At 41.5% G+C, this 18,878-nt stretch overlaps 1 protein-coding gene across 2 annotated transcripts in view; it reads right to left on the bottom strand.

The window, feature by feature from the left end:
* ITGAV (integrin subunit alpha V) overlaps positions 1-18,878 on the bottom strand; it is an 87,069-nt gene that overhangs the window by 46,373 nt on the left and 21,818 nt on the right. For both annotated transcript variants that reach the window (XM_073306109.1, XM_073306108.1), the window contains exons 3-5: positions 4,160-4,251; positions 3,571-3,685; positions 1,700-1,761 (exon numbers count right to left, since the gene is read on the bottom strand). In XM_073306109.1, the coding sequence (XP_073162210.1) occupies positions 1,700-1,761; positions 3,571-3,685; positions 4,160-4,251 (269 nt within the window). The remainder of the gene's footprint in view (positions 1-1,699; positions 1,762-3,570; positions 3,686-4,159; positions 4,252-18,878) is intronic.

Raw genomic sequence — 18,878 nt, 5'->3', positions numbered from 1 at the left:
ATCCAGCCTCTTCTTTTTAAACTCTGAACTGAATGATTCATGTCATTTTAGCTGAGACTCCTACAGGCATAATTTTAAGACAATAGAATATAGTTAGAACAAAACCCTATGACATTTTGCTAGGAGTCTGTCATATGACTGGTTTCTGTGGAGGCATGCGGACGATGCCTTCCCCTTCCCACATCCCTATTTTTTCCTTAATCAACGACAGACACATGGTACACAGAGAAGTTTTGGTTTTGATCTTTGTCTATATTACAGTAAAAGCTTTGTTACCAGTGTTGGTGGAATGGGGGGTTGACAGTTAAGTCAAAAATTCCGGTTAACTAAGAGGGAGGGAGTTTGGGTGCAGGAGGGGGCTCAGAGCTGGGGCACGGGAGGGGTTTCGGGGTACCGGCTCTGGGCAGCTCTCACCTCGGGAAGCTCCCCAAAAGTGGCGACATGTCCGGAGAGGCATGGCCAGCTGGCTCTGCATGCTGCCTCCGCCTCCAGGCGCCGCCCACATAGCTCCCATTGGCCGCAGTCCCTAGCCAATGGGAGCTGCAGAGTCAGCACTTGGGGCAGGGCAGGGGCTCCACCTAAGAGCACTAATCTCAGCCAATGGGAGCTGCGGGGGGCGGCGCCTGTGGGCGGATGCAGTGCACAGAGCCACCTGGCCGCGTCTCTCCGGACATGTCACCGCTTGCACAGAGCTGCCTAAGGTGAGTGCCGGCCAGATCCAGCACCCCGAAACCTCTCCTGCACCCCAACCCACTGCCCCGAGCCCCCTCCAGCACCCAAACTTCCTCCCAGAGCCCACACCTCGCACCCTGTTCTGAAAGGCCGGATTATAAAGCTTTCTGGTTTGCAAAGTGCCAGATAACACAGCTTTTCCCGTACTTGGTATGGCTTTCATCCAGCAAAGCATGTTTGTAACTTTAAGCACGAGCAGTCCCATTTTAACCATTGAGACTACTTGTGTGCTTACAGCAATGCACATACTTATGCGCACTGCTGGATCAAACCCTGTTTTTTTTGTGATGCTTAGCTTTGTAAACATTTTGTCTATGTTTGGATTTTAAAAGAAATCAAACAAAAATAAAGAAAGAAAATTAAAAGAATATATGAAAAATACATTTTCAAACAGCAACCTACATATATAAAGAAAAAAAACATAAGGAATAGAACAAGAGCAAGAAGATACAGAAAATTTAAAGCTGTGGCTCAATAAGGAGTAGTGATTTGGGTCTAAAAGCACAGTCTACTAATGGAGTTATCAGGAGGGATTACACTGTCACTTTCAGAGCAAGTCATTCCTGCAAGAGAACTTAGTGATTTGAAGTGACCAGTGTATGCTTAAGTGTCTAATAAAATTACAAGATTACTGTAGTTTCATTTGACCTGAGGACCAGTGGCAGCAAAGATAAAACAAATAATCAGGTACCATTGACAGAAGCTGGAAATGCAGGGTACTTATGTACAGCATGATCTTTCAGAGCTTAGGTGCTAAGCACCTTGCAGGATCAGGGCTCATAATGATGGCTTGTTCCAAACTTTTTGATTAATTTACTACATTTTTACTTTCAGGAATAATGGATCTTTATTTTAAAAAATAGATACATACCTATATCAGGTACTGGTTGGAAATGCTGTAATTTATAATTGTCTGCTGAAATTGAAAATGTGTGAAAACAGGCTACATCCAATGAGCATCACATACCTTTGTAAAATCAATGCTAAAGCCTCCTTGACAAAATCCCTGTCCATCAGCATCAATAATTGCTACAAAAAAAAGATAGGTAGAGAGCGATAAATTAAACTTTGTGACAGGAAATGGTAAGATGGTTATAATTACATTGATCCATTCTGCTCAAACATTCTTGGATGGCCAGAGCCTGGATTGGGTTAACTTGAACTCCAGGTGATTTTGGTTTGGTGTCAGGGAGATTTTTGTCCCATTCTCTGAAGCAGTGGTCAAAAGCCAGAGGTCAGATACCAAGTTAGGTGCTTCAATAGTTTGTTCTAATATGGCAAAGCAGATATTTCTTCCTGTTCTTCAACTCATAATCAAATAACTTTAGGATTAGTTCTAGGCCTAGCCGAATAGAAGTAAATGGTAACTCCATATTCCTGCTGAGTTAAATTCCAAAGGTCTTTGGGAAAAATAGATGTAAAGTATCTGGAAAAAGGAACGTATTTTTCTCTTTCTATGCAAAAAAACCAGAAAGCTATATAATTATAATATATTTCAAGGGTTGTCTGAAGAAGAAGAAAAAGCATTCCAGGGCTGACAGTTCCCATGCTAGGATTTAGCCTAGAGAGAGTTTTTATGACTGAGTTAATCCCCTGAATATACAGCTTTAGGGCAGAAATGTGACAGGCCCTTATTTATAACAGTGTGACTAGTTGAATATTCGTTAAGTTTAAGACATAGTCGTTTATGCTCCTTTTATGTTGGATGACTATGGAATGCACTCCCTGCTGTTCTGCAGAACTTCTCATGCTTTGTGTGTATAAAATAAGATCTTCTACACTTTCCACAGTATGCATCCGATGAAGTGAGCTGTAGCTCACGAAAGCTTATGCTCAAATAAATTGGTTAGTCTCTAAGGTGCCACAAGTACTCCTTTTCTTTTTGCGAATACAGACTAACACGGCTGTTACTCTGAAACCTGTCAGTCCGTTTTGTGATTCAAAAGTAGGTTAAAGAAATATGGTAACAAATTTAAAAAGTAATCTCTTATTCTGAGTGCTCAAGTTGAGACACCTTGGGTCTGATTTCAGAGGTGTGAGCCACCGCAGGCCCTACTGATATGACCAGGGTTTGTGGGTGCTCAACACTTTCAAACAAATAGGCTCACAATATCTGAAATGGAGAACAAAAAACATGAAGGCACCAAAAATCAGAGACCACTTTTGAAAATGTTACCCTAAATTTACTGCTACTTTTTAGTTGCTGTTATTTGACACAGCTAAGCTGCACAGAAGTGGGACTGTTCTATGCAGGGCACTTTGTACTCATAATATGTTGCAGTATCCTAGTTATTTCTCTTCTTCAGTAGTTTACTGGCAGAAACTTTAATCTGCCATGGCACATTTAAAACAGTTAAAAAGGAGTATCAATTGGAGCATTAATATTATATTAATAATTCCAGAATCAGAAATTCATGCCTTGGAGGTTGCAATAGAGCAACATCCACATCTCAGAAGGAAAGTGGGCTCATTTTGAATGCCACACCAATCATCAATGAACTGTGAAATTCTGGATTTTTCAAAGTTCTGGGACATTTGGATCCATGGTCTTAGTTTGATCCACTGTAGGGAATGGGGGGGTTGGGGGGGGGACCCGACATCTGTGAAATTTAAATGCAAATCCTGAACACCTCGAAAGGTCAGAAGTGCCCAGACTTGGGGCTCTGGGTCAGGCTCCTCCCCAGTTGCCAGAAGGATAAATGCCAACCTGACCATGGAAAAAAAGGGAAGGCACAAAACAGATTCTCTTCTTACTCCCCTTACAAATATACATAAAATTGATGTAACAGAAATGAAACTGAAATTACTAAGTTAAACAACAAAACCTTCTATACATACTCGATCTGCAGGGAGCATATTCAACAGCCTTAGATCCATCATGAAGGTAACAAGTTCCTACAGGCTCTCTCTCCTGTTTCGCTTCAGTTCTCCAGTGATACAAGGGAGCACAGGCCTGAGGAAAAGACATGACAGTCTATAAAACAGATCTCTTTCAGAATGCCTGAGCAGGTTGGATGGATCTTTGCACCACTGTTCTACTGCATGCCCAAGGAAAAATGACTCAAAAGCACTGCTTTTAGTAAAAATAAAGCACATTACCTACACAATGGGCAGTTGTAACAACCTTAGACGAGGAATAGTCCACTTGTATTTTAGAAATGTGCATTCATTGATAGAAGGCTGTTTACAACTCTCATAAAAGTCTGTTGGGAAGGGCTTTAGAGGAATTTTTCAGAAATAACTTCAATGTCCACTAGTCATGAATTATACTAGACTTTCCCTAGCACAAGAAGAAAAGCCAGCCAATAAACTCCAAATGAGAAACTCAAGTTGGATGGCAAGGCTATGTTTAATTCTGAATTGTCACAGTCCTTCCATTGCAGTTTTTTCCTGTAGAAGTGTCCAAAAGCAAGCAAGCAAGACTTACTAGAATTTTATCATTTTTAGACCTCACGGATGCTCCAAACCACTGATGAGACTTAAATTCCAGTGGATCATTAGGTGCAAAATTTCTATCGCCTGCAAAGAAAATTAAAAACACAGCATTATTTCATGAGCGCCAAGTGATCTTTAGAGAAACAATACGAATACAAACAGAGATAAAAAGCAAGCCAAAACCAATAATATTTGAGGGCAGAAATAGCTTTGATAGAAGTAATTTTTTTCTGATGTGCTTATATATTTATGGGATACATGACTATTTACCAAACATGTAAGAAGCATAGGCAGAATGCTGAATTACTGTAAGAACACAAATGTTGCAATTTCCACTCTGAATGTTATCAAATCAAGTAAAGATTCAAAAAATATACCAACTGATACGATCAGTCACAAAGCAGGAGTAAAGTTTTGCTGTCTACAGTAACCAAGGAGTTAAAACGTAAGTAAGTTGAATAAGACAGTTATGGCTAACTTGCACATTCCTAAGGATGTATGTGCATTGACTTCATACTTTAAGTTAATTCCCCTTCACTTTCCTGAGTACGCCCATGTATACATGCCCTAAAAGTTAACTGTTGTTGTGGAAGCTTGGGAGGAGTAAGTTAACTTGAATGGTTTCTTGTGTAAGTGTAAATGTAAAAATCATCTAACATACTCAGTCCTGATCCTTCTCCCATTGAGAGCAATGGAAATTTTGCCATTTCAGTGAGAAGATAATCAAACCCCTAGGGTACAGCACTCAGAGTGGGAGATAACTAAGGGCTTGTCTACAGAGGGGAAATAGCCTGGAATAGCCTGAAAATGGATTAACCTAGAGGCACTTTTAGTACACAAACGAGAGTCCGTACAGGGAGGTAGTGAAGAATAGTTACTGCAGTTTAAAACCACACCCTAGCTTATTTTTCAATAGCTTCCTTGTATAGACAAGACATAAAAATTACTGATATTTTGCTATGTCTGAGTTTAAAGTATCAGCAAGCTGACTAGTTGATACATCAGTCCCACATGCTGCAAAAAATACCCTTTCTTGTGAATCAGCAGCTCTGTTACTCAATAATTGTGACTACTTGAATCAAAACTTCCTTGTACATTATACACCTTGTAAGGAAATCTCTGTGTCCATAGGCATGCTATTATTTCCTGATGGGGAAATCCTGCGGAAAGGAAAACAAAGCAGACTCCAGTCTCCGCAGGCAGCTAAAAACAAACAGGTGGCTGGATAACCCTTAGTCTGATCTTCATCCAGAACAACACAGAAACCAAGACAAGTTTTTCAAAGAGAAAAGTATTTTATTTTTCTAATTTCAATAGCATAAAGAGGCCAATAAAAAAGACATTTCAGTCCCTTCTGCTCTCTCACCATATTCCTATTTAATACTTCAGTGGCCAGTAAAAGTGAACATCTCTCCACCATAGGGTGACCATATAGCAAGTGTGAAAAATCGGGACAGGGGGTGGGTATATAAGTAGGTAATAGGAGCCAATATAAGAAAAATCCCCAAATATCGGGACTGTCCCTATAAAATCGGGACATCTGGTCACCCTACTCCATGATCAGCAGCCTGTAGATTTATATTACCACCCAGCAGTAGCAGAATTTGGTCAATTTCTGTCTGGAGCAGAAATCTGTAATTTGGAGTCAGGTATCTTCTGAATGTGATTTGATTATTTACAGTATGTACACAAGTCCTGTAATCTTTCAACAGGTTTGGTAACACAGCACAGAGGCAAACCCCCTTCTTCCAGAATCCTCAGGGAAGGCACTTTTTGCTCTGACTCCAGAAACATCTGTCTAGTCTCTGAGGGGTCCCCGCAAGTCTCTCTCTTTACAGGCTAATCCCTTCAATTTTACACCTGGGGAACTCCTAATCCAGGCTGCTCACCAAGGCTTCATGACCTGGAAAAGTGAACCTGGGGCTCTGTAGTACCAAGGAAGTTGGAACCTCAATGCTTCAAGTGTCAGACAAAGGAGAATGTTTTAACCCACACAATAACAATACCCTTAATGATGTGTTGGGTTGTGATTACTGTATGCCCTCTAACTCTTTTTATGGGGAGTTTTATCCCAGGTGCTTCCATCTCAGTGATTATGCAACCATTAAGCACTTTTTGCCATAACAGTATTAAAAAGGTAGAGAATGAGGTAGGATTAAAAAAAAAAAGAAAAAGAAAAAAAATTAGTTTCCCTAATTAAAGCTTTCCCTATGCTGACGAAAATTGGAGTCTGCAATATATCTAGGACTTGACTTAACTGAGTTGTAGGTTAACAGTTGAATTTTCTAAAGCATCCTGCATGACTGTGCTCCCACTGAAATCAAGCACTGAGTGCTTTTGAAAAATTCCACTCTAAACTTCTAGAAAGGTACCCACCTTGTATAAGGCTATGTCTACACTGGCAATTGAACGACAAAACTTTGGTCTTTCAGAGGTGTTAAAAACAACAAAACCCTGAAAGACAAAAAAGTTTTGCAACGACAAGTGCCAGCGTGAACAGTGCGTTGTCAGCAGGAGCGCTCTCCTGCCAAATGCAAACGATGCTTGTTGGGGGTGGAGGATTTTTTGTCAGCAGGAGAGCCGACAAACAGCGGCTACACTGCATGACTTAGCGGCATGGCTGTAGCGACACAGCCGTGTCACTAAAAGCTGTGTAGTGTAGACATAGTCTAGGGAGTCTGGCAACTCGCTGTTGGGGTGGGACGAGAGATTTAGGCATAGTTGTTTGGGTACATTCTACAAACACAGAAAATGATACCTTTTGTTCTTCTGCACGCACATGCTCAGAAGTGTTTAACATACAGTATTAATGCACAAATGTTTGACATGAGAGATTAAAATTTTGTAACTAAGCCTTACAAAGAAGCTCAGTTACTAAACAAAGTAATCATATTGCATAAGCAGGGTTTGGACAAAGAGAGAAAAAACAACTGGCTCTTCTCTCAAGCAAGGCAAAAACATCTCACCTACATGTATCAACAAGTGAGAACTATATGCACTGCAACAGCTTCTCCCTAGCAGCTTTTTGTAGATTGTGCCAAAAGTTAATGTTTCATGAGTGTATTGGTTAGGCCTAATTTACTTTCAGTGACTGCCAGGCTAGAGTCCTAAGTGTGCAATACTGATAATCAATAAAAGAAAAGAAGTACTTGTGGCACCTTAGAGACTAACCAATTTATTTGAGCATAAGCTTTCGTGAGCTACAGCTCACTTCCTCAGATGCATTCAGTGGAAAATACAATGGGGAGATTTATTTATACAAAGAACATGAAACAAAGGGTATTACCATACACACTGTAACGAGAGTGATCACTTAAGGTGTGCTATTACCAGCGGGGCGGGGGGGGGCACCTTTTGTAGTGATAATCAAGGATAGTGATTATCACTACAAAAGGTTTCCTTGTACTTGTGGCACCTTAGAGACTAACAAATTTATTTATGCTCAGATAAATGTGTTAGTCTCTAAGGTGCCACAAGTACTCCTGTTCTTTTTGGGTACAAGAGTTCACAAGCTAAAACCAATGTAAGACATTTTGGTGGACAATTTTTTGTACTATTTATTTTGGAATAAACCAAAGATAAGAAAATTACATCTAGATACTATAAGAACATAAGAATGGCCATACAGGTCAGACCAAAGGTCCATCCAGCCCAGTATCCTGTCTGCTGACAGAGGCCAATGCCAGGTGCTCCAGAGGGAGTGAACCTAACGGGTAATGATCTAGTGATCTCTCTCCTGCCATCCATCTCCACCCTCTGACAAACAGAGGCTAGGGACACATTCCTTACCCATCCTGGCTAACAGCCATTAATAGACTTAACCTCCATGAATTTATCCAGTTCTCTTTTAAACCCTGTTATAGTCCTAGCCTTCACAACCTCTTCAGGCAAGGAGTTCCACAGGTTGACTGTGTGCTGAGTGAAGAAGAACTTCCTTTTATTTGTTTTAAACCTGCTGCCCATTAATTTCATTTGGTGGCCCCTAGTTCCCATAATATGAGAACAAGTAAATAACTCTTCCTTATTCACTTTCTCCACACCACTCATGATTTTATATACCTCTATCATATCCCTCCTTAGTCTCCTCTTTTCCAAGCTGATATTTTAAATCAACAACTTTACAAACTGATTCATATCTTACAGTTATTTAAAAATGTAAAACCATCTCAGTGAGCATGTCTCCATAACCATAATGTTGCCGACCCCAAGCAAATAAATAAATAAAATTGGTCAGGTCCTCAAAAATCATGATATTGTCTTAAAAATCATAAGGTTTGAAAAATAATTAATTGGGGCTTCTTTTTATTTGCTTTCTGGTTTGGGGGCCTCAGAGTTCAATTTTGTTATGCTTTTGTCCACCGGCTAGAAATTTTTTAAATGGAAGCTGAGATTTTCACGTAACCATCAATTGACTGTACTACCTGGGGCTTTAATACCAAATACCAGGAGACTTGTGACTAAAGAAAAGAGTTGGAAACACTTTCACTGTTAACCCCTGCCCATTCTCTCCATTTTGTTTGTTGCATCATCTTCTCTTGTTTTAAACTTAAATTGTAAGCTCTTTGGGGCAGATTCTCTCCCCTACTATGAATCTGTACAGCACCTAGCACAATGGACAATTTGGTTTCTTTGCAGTACAAATAAAATAACTACAAAATGAAAATCCAGTGCAGACCTGACCCGTCCCCTTCCCTTGCAAAGTAAAATGCAACTTTAATCCCAACCAAAAAATCCCCTCAGGAAAAATATCATCTAAGTAGGCCTTGCAGCATGCTCCACTGTCAACTGACCAGAGTTCCACACAGAAAACACCATGCCCCAGATCCTCTCCTGTTTAAATCCAAAGCCATTGGGCTTGTCTTCACGGCTAAAAGAGCTGTGTTTTTTACCTTGAGGTAGCTAATGCGCATAAGGTATCCTGAGGTAATAACCCAGTGAAGACAAGACACTTAGATTGACCTTGAAGTAAACACACTGAGGTCAGCCCTACTGCCTCCTCCCCACTCCCCCGCAGACTAACAGCAGCAAATTTACCTCACAGTTTAAAAAAAAAAAAAAGGGGCCTCGTCTTCACGATGTCTTTACCACGGGATAGCCCACGCCCATTAGTTACCCCTCAGTAAAAAATCAGCTGCTTTTTTTTTTTTTTTAAAGGCATTGAAGACAAGCTCATTAGGTCAACTGCAATGGTATCAACAAGGAGCGAGGTGCCTTTGAGGGTACCGTCTACACTACAAACAGACTCCTGTGACAGCATGTCTCAGCCTAGGTCAACTGATTTGGGCTCGTGCTACGGGGCTAAAAATAGCAGTGTAGCCATTCAGACTTCAGTTGAATCCAGGCTCTGAGACCCTCTCCTTCTCCCTCACTCAGTTTCAGAGCCTGCAATCCAGCCCGAATGTCCACACTGCTATTTTTAGCTCCATAGTGGGAGCCCGAATCAGCTGATCTGGGCTGTGAGACCCTCTGCTGCAAATCTTTTTTGCAGTATAGACATATCCTAAAATAGCCAGGGTCTAACCATGCAGGGCTTCTTAGGTCAAAACCAACACAGGTGGATAACATAGTTAACCTTCCTGCTCTAACAGTTTCTACAGCAGCGTTCATTGTTCTTTTATTTTAACTCTTTTGTAGCTTCTCAAGGCTGCCTAATGAAAACCTGTGTATGTACCCCACACTGGGCCAGCAACCAAAGAGTTAATAAAGACACTGCTGGCCAAGGCTGATCGGAAGTCTTGCAGCAGCTGGAAGGCTGGGAAACAGAGGGGTGGGTGGCTACCAGAGTAGCGAGCAGGTTAGAGAAAGGAACTACTAAAGAGCTGCCCAGAAACAACAGCTCAGGAGGGGATGAACTGATGGACAGGCTGGAGAGCCTGCAGAGATCCAGGGGAAGCAGCTGTGGGCACTGTCAGAGTCAGAAGAACCCTGATTTTCCTTATCTAACTTGAGGGCCTTGAACTGGAACCCAGTGGAGTGAGCAGTCCTGGGTTCCCCTATCAACCCCCGGTGGACCTGGAACTGGAGAAAGGCTTTTCAGACTCCCGCGCACCAGAATTAGATGGACAGCTCCCCTCGGTTGGATGAGCCCAGGGGCTGTGCCATAAATGGCCAGAGGGGGCACTGTTGCACTGACGCACTACCTCACAATGCCTTTAAAACACTGCGTCCAATTTTTAAATGGGTATTTGAACACACACCTAGGAGGTATACCTTTTGCTCAGACAGATTTGTTAATTTTTTAAACTACATCTACAAGTCCCCTTGCCAAATTAAAATGCATCCATTACAAGGGACACAGTTGGTGGGTAAGAGACATGCCAGATTCTTTTAGAAGGTAAATCATGGAAAACACAAATTAAACACAGGCACGTAAGTACAACTACTTTGTATGTTAATAAATACATAGGTTTGATGAAACATTTTTAAAATGATTACTGTAATATACAAACAAAAATATATCTAGGTTTAAAGAACTGACCTACTTCAACGATTTTTGATAAGGGGTGCGAGAATATATTTTGAGAACCAAAGGAGTGCAGGCTGCAGTAAAGGTTAAGAACCTCTGGTCTAGAAGATACATACAAACAAACAGGCATGCACTCAAGGACTGAAGTGCGTGCACATCTGAATGTACTGATGAATCACACATCCACCATGTACACATTTCAAGAAGTTAGCAGATAATGGTTTAAAGATTTGATACACTAAAATGGGAAGAAAACAAAAATCTGTATCAGAATACGTTTCAAAACACAAGGAAGTATTCAAAGGTTTTTAAAAAATCAGGAGAAAAGGATGAAAGTTGAGTGTATGCAGTGCAAATGGTGTGGCCAATTGTTAAATGTAAATATTTATAGGCTAATAGTTCTAAGTCTACAACAGCAAACTGTTTATTCAGATGAAAAGTTTTATTTGGGGATTAGAAATATATTGTTTTCTTAAACTCAGGGGTAGTATTGTGTTTTGAGTTCAGTTTTAGTTCTGCAGCAAACCACATTGAATTCCTTTCATCAAAGCATTAACCTATTGAATCCCCCCTCCCCCCCCGTACTTCTGTCCACCACAATAAACCCTGGTATTTACCCAGAAAAAATAATTTTGCACCTATTTTCACCTGTTTTTGTTGCTGTAGTGAAACTCCCCAGAAACATTAAATAAAATAAAAACTGAAAACGAAGGGCCCTAATCATGGGGTACATGTCACAAATAAAAATGAACGTATAAATGCCTGATTTATGTTGGGGCTTTTCCTTTGTGTATCTGTTCCACCATCCTACTTATCATGATCTTATGTATCTTTCCATTAGGGAAAAAGACCTAATGTGCCAACTCAGTAGTGCCCAGCCCCTTGAAATCTCACCCCTAGGACTTTTTCCTCTTCCTAGTCAGAGCAGGCAACTACTCCAAACAAAAAGTGCCTTCACCTAACTGGTCCTAACACAATTATTCCTTGATACATTCCAGTTCTATTATATTCAAGCCTCCTGCTCAAGAACAAACTTGGTATCCTTTAATGATTAGTTTTGTGGGTGTATTTTTTGCTGTTGGAGAAATGGGACATTGACATTATTATATTAAATAGGACTTAAATTTAAATCTGGAAGTTGGGATGGAGAAAAATGGCACGAAGAAGAGGAGATTAACCACTCTCTGTCAAAGAAGGCAGAGACATTCAAGGAGGGGGAGGTTTATTTCTGACATATTTTTGCCCACCAGTCTGCTACAGTCTATGCCTCCTTCATTCAATATAAATGCTATTTGCTATATAAACAATGGTGAAGTTACTGTTAAGTGACCTGCAAGTTGTGCTATGCAAACCTTGACATGCTTGGAAGCAGGAACTCATGAAAACTGCATGGTAATGAGAAGATCGGACTGTAAACACTGTCCCCCTCTCCAAGTGAGAGTCTGAATTGAGGTAATCGTATGAGTCAAGACAAGAGGCACTGAACTGGTGACATTTGGCCCAGACTATGAATACTTAAAAAGCTGTAAAATTTAAAGTCTGACCTAATTTACAGAATAGATTAAAGTCTCTTCAGTAAAATCAGGACTGGTGCAGTTAAAATGAGTTTTAATAAATGGAAACTTAATGCAGCTAGTGAAAAAAAGGCAACCTTATAAAATATACAGGCATGCTCTTCTCAGAAAGCAGTATTGTAGATGGTTTGAAGCTGGACATCTTCCACTTAAAATCTGAATAAAGGTTTCAATGCGGGGGATTGTGAGCCAAGAGGGCAAATGTTAATCATCATTTAAAAGTCCCATGCTGTGAAGGGACTGACTCCTGCATGAATATCACTTGTTTAGCAAGGCTGTTTGGATAATGACCCAGTGATAAAAGGGAACACAAAGCTCCTGCTTACCTCTCATTGGGGAAGAGAATCCTGTTACTTCCTCCAGGCTCTGTTGGAGCAACAGAATTCACCACCACCACCTCATCTGATGTAAGCAAGAAGCTGTGTGTTCCAGCTAGTCCTTAAATCATGACCTAACTACACCCAGTGAAACAGTATTCTGGCAGAAATCTACCTAATCACAAACACACACACACAATGAGTGATTTCTCCAGCGTTGGGAACTGACAGCACATTGGTAAGGTTTTACACATGTAACACCTCTCCCTGCGCTGTAGTCACTGGAATTACCCTGAGCCTGATTCAGATTTCACTTACTCCAAGGTAAATCACAGAGATGACCGTTGGGTTTCAACAGAGCTACAGGAGCGTAAAGGAGGAGTTAGCAAGATTAGAATCGATCCCTCTCATTACAAATGGGAAAATAACCTTCACACAGGTGATTGGTTTGTTTTTGAGATTACCAGGTTAAATCTCTGCCCATGTCAGTGGCCAGATCTACACTACCACTTACTTTGCTATAATTTTACATTATTCACGGCATACAGCATTTTCACCAAATGTGTTACAACAGCGCAGCTGCACCAATGTAGCACTTCTAGTGTGGGCTAGTCCTACACATTTAAAAACCAATATCTTGCTAAAAGTGGATAATTTCCAAAGATACCAACTTCCCTAGTCCTGAGATCCACTGATGAAAAGTGCTATACAACAGCTATATTATCATCCCAGCTTCCCTTCTTTATCCTGCTCTAGGGAAAAGCAGGAGTTCCCCACTATTTCCTCCTCAGTATACATAAATTTGCCTTCAGGAGTTTTGTTCAAGTTCACAACATGCTAGTTCTGCCCTTAGCTCTCTATCAGAAGTTCCTAAACTGTGGAACACTGAAAGGATGAAGCTGCACAACGCAGCTAATACGCCCTCCTAAAACTAAATAGGTCACAGACAGAGCCAGGCCAGACTGGGCCTTCCAAACAAAGCCTTTTATTGTCTAGAATCACCCCCACTTCAGTATGGAAGGAAGCTGGGAAATGTAAGAGGGGGTAAGAGGGGACTAGTATTTATTAATTATTATTATTTCCCTTTGAAAACCTTATTTCTCTTTTAGCATGGATCAAAACAATCTATCTCAAACAAATTTCAGCCAAAATGAATTCAGGACAACTCCTTCATAAAGACTGTGGTAGACTAAATGTGGGCAGTGGAAGAATACAGCTAACTGGGAAAGTGCCAAACTGTACCCGGTCAGACTTAGCCTACCTAACTTTTTTTCCCTGGAGCAATCAGGAAAAAACTGGAAGGGACTCAAACATTTCAACCAGTACATGAAAACCCCAGACTTGAAGCTTGGTAATTTTTTGTAGATGTTTTTCCCCGTTCCCGATTGCAGGAAGTGATACAGAACAGGCAGAGAGTTCTGAAGAAATCCTCATTGCCAGGAAAAAGACAGACTAACAGTGAGTCACAATTGGTGGTTAAAATTGTGTGTGTGTGTAAGATACAAAAATAAAGAGGTGGGGACACAGTTTATCACTGGGGAGCCAGCACTTTCTGTGCTAAAATGGAATTTGCCAAAGAAATCTGTAACTCATTAGCATGGAATTTCAAAGTTGTTTTAAGAGCATATTTTACTTTAAAATAGTTTAATGGAACTTTCTGTATTTTGTCAGATAACTCAGTATGTGAATTAGCAAGGAATCTCTTGAAGCAGGGACTCAAAAATACATGTTATGGAGCTCAGTGCACAGGGCTGTACACAGAGGCATTTTGAAACGTAACAGTCACATTTTCCCAATCTAATACGCAATTCAAGAGCTCACAAGTACACTGCATTGGAACTTTAACAAGAAAGTTTGTCATTGCAAACTTAAAACTTTTTACTATTCTTTTCAAAAGCTTATGGGATTCCAAACAATGCCCTAAACATTTTTGAAAAAAGAAGAGTTAATTTCAATCTTGCAGGCGTGATACTCAAGAGAATTGCAAGAGACTTTAAAGGAAGAAGAATATAAATTTCCTTTTTGGAAGCAAGCACATAACAGAATCTTTTGGTTCACGTTCATTTTCTACATATTGCTCACATGTGTGCAATCTGATGACTCCAACTGGTCATGTAGGTCCTTGAAAAGTGTGCGTGTGCGCGGAATAAAATTTCATAGCTTTTAGTGATCCACTCCCCCAAAATCCTATGGCAAAATAATGGAGGCATTTATCTAGACTGCATAAAGCCAGTAAAGGTTACGCACCCTGACATTCACTACATCACTGGTAACAAAAAAATCTTAATGTGCCTTGTACGCCGCTGCTAGTGGGTGTGTAGTGTAGATGTAAACTAGGAATCAGAGATTTTCAGAAAAAGCTCCATGTAGGTGCGCAGTTAGGGTTGCCAGGTGTCCAGGTTTCAACCAGAATGCCGGCAACTCTGGTCGGCACCACTGACTGGACCATTAAAAGTCCAGTCGGCGGCGCAGCATGGCTAAGGCAGGCTCCCTACCTGCCATGACTCTGCACAGCTCCCGGAAGCACCGACATGTTCCTCCTCCGGCTACTATGCATAAGGGCAGCCCGAGGGCTCCACATACTGCCCCCTCCCCAAGCGCCGGTTCCGCAGCTCTCATTGGCTGAGAACTGCAGCCAATGGGAGCTGCAGGGCAGCGCCTGCAGATGGGTCAGTGCGCAGAGCCGCGTGGCCATGCCTCTGCTTAGGAGCCATAGGGGTGACATGCCACTGCTTCTGGGAGCTGCTTGAGGTAAGCACCGCCCAGAGCCTGCACCCCTGACCCCCTTCCGAACCTCTCATTCCCAGCCCCACCCCAGAGTCTGCACCCCCAGCTGGAGCCCTCACACCCCCACGCACCCTAAGCCCTTGCCCCAGCCCGGAGCCCCTCCCACACTCCAAACCCCTCATCCCCAGCCCGAAGCCCTCTCTTGCACCCTGAATCCCTCATCCCCACCCCAGAGCCCTCATCCCCTTCCGCACCCCAACCCCCTGAGCCAGCCCAGTGAAATGAGCAAGTGAGGTAGGGTGGTGAGAGCGAGCGACAAAGGGATGGAATGGATGGGGCCCTGGAGAAGAGGCGGGGCCTTGGAGCAGGATGGGCAGGGCAGGGCAAGGCAACGGTGTTTGGTTTTGTGCGAGTAGAAAGTTTGCAACCCTATGCACAGCCCATAGTCTGAATCATACCTTTTAGCAAGTTTTATATAATTTGGTTTCAGAAGGAAAAGAGAGAGGGTGGTGTGGTAAAATTTAGCTACAGTTCAATGCCTGTGCAGATTTTCACTATGAACAAATTACCAAATCTGGCTGCCACCCAGCAAGGGCAGGAAATCAGATGCAAAACCCAGAGTATCACCTTCTACATTAAAGGACCTCTACACAAAATTTGGTGGGGAAGGAAGGAGAGAAATGAAAAAAGAAACTGTATTTGTTATAAGGATGATAGTTTTCCCATCTGAATCCCAAAAATCAAATTTTTAAAGCTAGAGTTTAAAACACAAGTTATGTTTTCACAGATAGGTTGTGAGGGTGAAGGTAGACAAGGTTTTCCCAACATGCTCTACAAGTTTTGTGTATAGCAATTTGGTTGGGAAACCAAATAACTCTCAGTATCTTCAAAGGAAGAGAAATTACTACTACATGAGCTCTTTGCAATTATACAGTGTATATTGTTCTGGGAGTAGATTTCACCACAGTGTTTGTATTGAAGAATCACTGAACACCCACTTAGAGCTTCGTAACAAATGCTGAAACGTATTTGAACACAGAAAGAAAACTCGAGGTAGTTTTAAGAAGTAATTCAGTTCAAAGGAACTGCGCTAGTGCTATGTTATATTTACATTGTTAAAGTACTAAGAAATCAGGAAACTCAAAAAATTAAAATTTCCAGTGTTAACACACTTTGACAGTGCTATATTAAGCTACTCAGTGAATATGATAAACAGAAATGGAAAAATTACTTAGCACTTATACAGTACACTCATCAACAGATCTGCAACATAGTCAAGTTAAAGTTACAAAAACAACATGCACTACCTGACATTTCATTTTGAAACCTTAACACTGTGTTAACACAAGATATTTTGCATTTACCCTAAAACAAGTATTTTTTGCACTGAACGTCCAATGTATTTTTTAAAAGGAAACGAATTTTGAAGCATTTAACTGGTGGTGTTGTGACACCATGACACCCCAATATTCACCACTGTCATGTAATTAGGTTGTGTTTTGTACAAAGTAAGTCTTGTGAGGTATCATTCAGAAGTCTTGATCTGCTAGACCAGGAGTTCTCAAACTGGGGGTCGGGACCTCTCAGGGGGTCGCAAGGTTATTATGTGGGGGGTCGTGAGCTGTCAGCCTCCACCCTGAAATCCCGCTTTGCCTCCAGTATTTATAACGGTGTTAAATATATTAAAAAGTGTTTTTAATTTATAAGGGGGGGTCGCGCTCAGAGGCTTGCTATGTGAAAAGGGTCACCAGTACATACGTTTGAAAACCACTGTGCTAGACATTAATATCTCGTTGGATTGTATGTGTTAGCATCATATGTGAAATGATGACGTCTGGCTATGTATGTGTAACTGAAACATGTGAGGTGGAAAGCACCCATAATCAGCCTTTCAGATACAACAGTAAAAAGGCCAAAGAACGTTAATGGCTTGAGGAAATGCACACAAGCCCAAGGATTACCCCAGGAACTACGTACAATAAAAACCTCTCCGAGATAGCACCACACCATGGGAAGTGTTTGATCCAGGTCACAGCAAAAGAGCTTTCCAGCAAGTGAGAAGACGATGAAAAAGGGGGCCAATGACATCACGAGGGGTCCTCACTCTCCCTGCAACAACACACCTGGAAACACCTGAGGGACAAGGACTGAACTGGGGGAAGTCCCAAGCTAGAAGGATCTTTAGCCTGTGTATGAAAGCCATGACAACTTGTGCCTTAAGAATCTGCCAGCCTGTTTATCACTCAGGGTGAGAATTTGCTAATTTACATCCTACCTATCTAGAGAGTTAAACTCAGTTTGCGGATTTTGTTTATTTACTAAAGTAATCTACTCTGATCTGTTTGCTATCCTTTATAATCCACTTAAAATCCATCCTTCGTAGTTAATAAACTTATTTTTGTTTCTCTAAGCCAGTTTGTAAAATTCATATCTGGGGGCAAAAAGCTGTGCATATCTTCCTCCACATTGAGAGAGGGAGGGAATTTCATGAACTTACGCTGTACAGTTTTCTGTGCAGCACAACACAATACAATTTTGGGTTTGCATCCCAGAGAGGGAGGAGTGCACTTGAGTGCTGGGCAATCCCCTAGCTGAGTCTTCCCATGCAGAGCTGATTTCAGCGACTGTGTCTTTCTGCAGCTGGGCATGTCCCTACCTGTGTGTGTGTGCTAGAAGAGGCGTGAGGGCCTGGCTCAGCAGGACAGAGGGAGGGAGCCCAGGCTGGTTCAACAGGCAGGCTCAGTGGTACCTCAGTACATCAGGTGGCACCCTGGGGAAGGGGGAAGGCAGCAATCCATCACAGAAGTTTCCAAGCCTTACCAGCAGAGCATGTAAATTCCTTTAACCAGTCATGCTTATTCTAGCCCTGCACACACAGGCAGCATAGCTATGTTTCAATGAACATGAGGAGACTTTGTACTGCACATGTTCAGTATTCAATTTTCATGCCGTCATAACTATATTAAATCAAAGCCAAGTGACGCACGTTACAATGCTTAGAAGCCATGCAGGGAAGCATCTTGTAGTTTACTTTTCTTTACATTTGGGAAGTGTTAGTATGCAACAGAAACTGTCTGCCTTTCACCCTAAAACGTCAAGAGCAATTAGTTTAAAATGGTGAAATAAACAAGAAAATACGGAAGATATTTGTTAGTGGCTGGTACTTTAGACTCTTGCAGCCTTTGTAGTAGAGAGCAAACAAGACAATACCCTTTATGGAGGAGGCGGGGCAAGCTATCTCCAGTTTTAAATTAGAAAGTGTCACTTGTAGAAATATGGGGGAAGGATTTAACCAATTGATAGTTATTGATTTTAAAGAGGACTGTCTTTGTCCACACAAAGGGCAAATCATCTTTTACACTGCGAAAGTTAACATGGTTTTCTAACACAATGCATCCCTTCCTTACCCCTTCCCCACCCTACCCACAGCACTATAGACAAAAGCCATAGGGTAGTTCTCTCTGCATGGTTCTTCAGTCCTGAGACTACTAACCAATGCCAATTAGGTGCTAGGTGTGGCAACAGCTTAATGATGTGTGGTCTTGACTGCTTGGTACTAGACAGAAGACACCAAATCATTTCACACACTGAAAAACCTTCAAGATAACTTTGGGTGTCTCTGCATTT

Source organism: Lepidochelys kempii, chromosome 11 (assembly GCF_965140265.1).
Source record: "Lepidochelys kempii isolate rLepKem1 chromosome 11, rLepKem1.hap2, whole genome shotgun sequence".
NCBI lineage: Eukaryota > Metazoa > Chordata > Testudines > Cheloniidae > Lepidochelys > Lepidochelys kempii.
The sequence above is the reverse complement of the archived record's forward strand: the minus strand, read 5'-3'. Positions and strand labels throughout refer to the sequence as shown.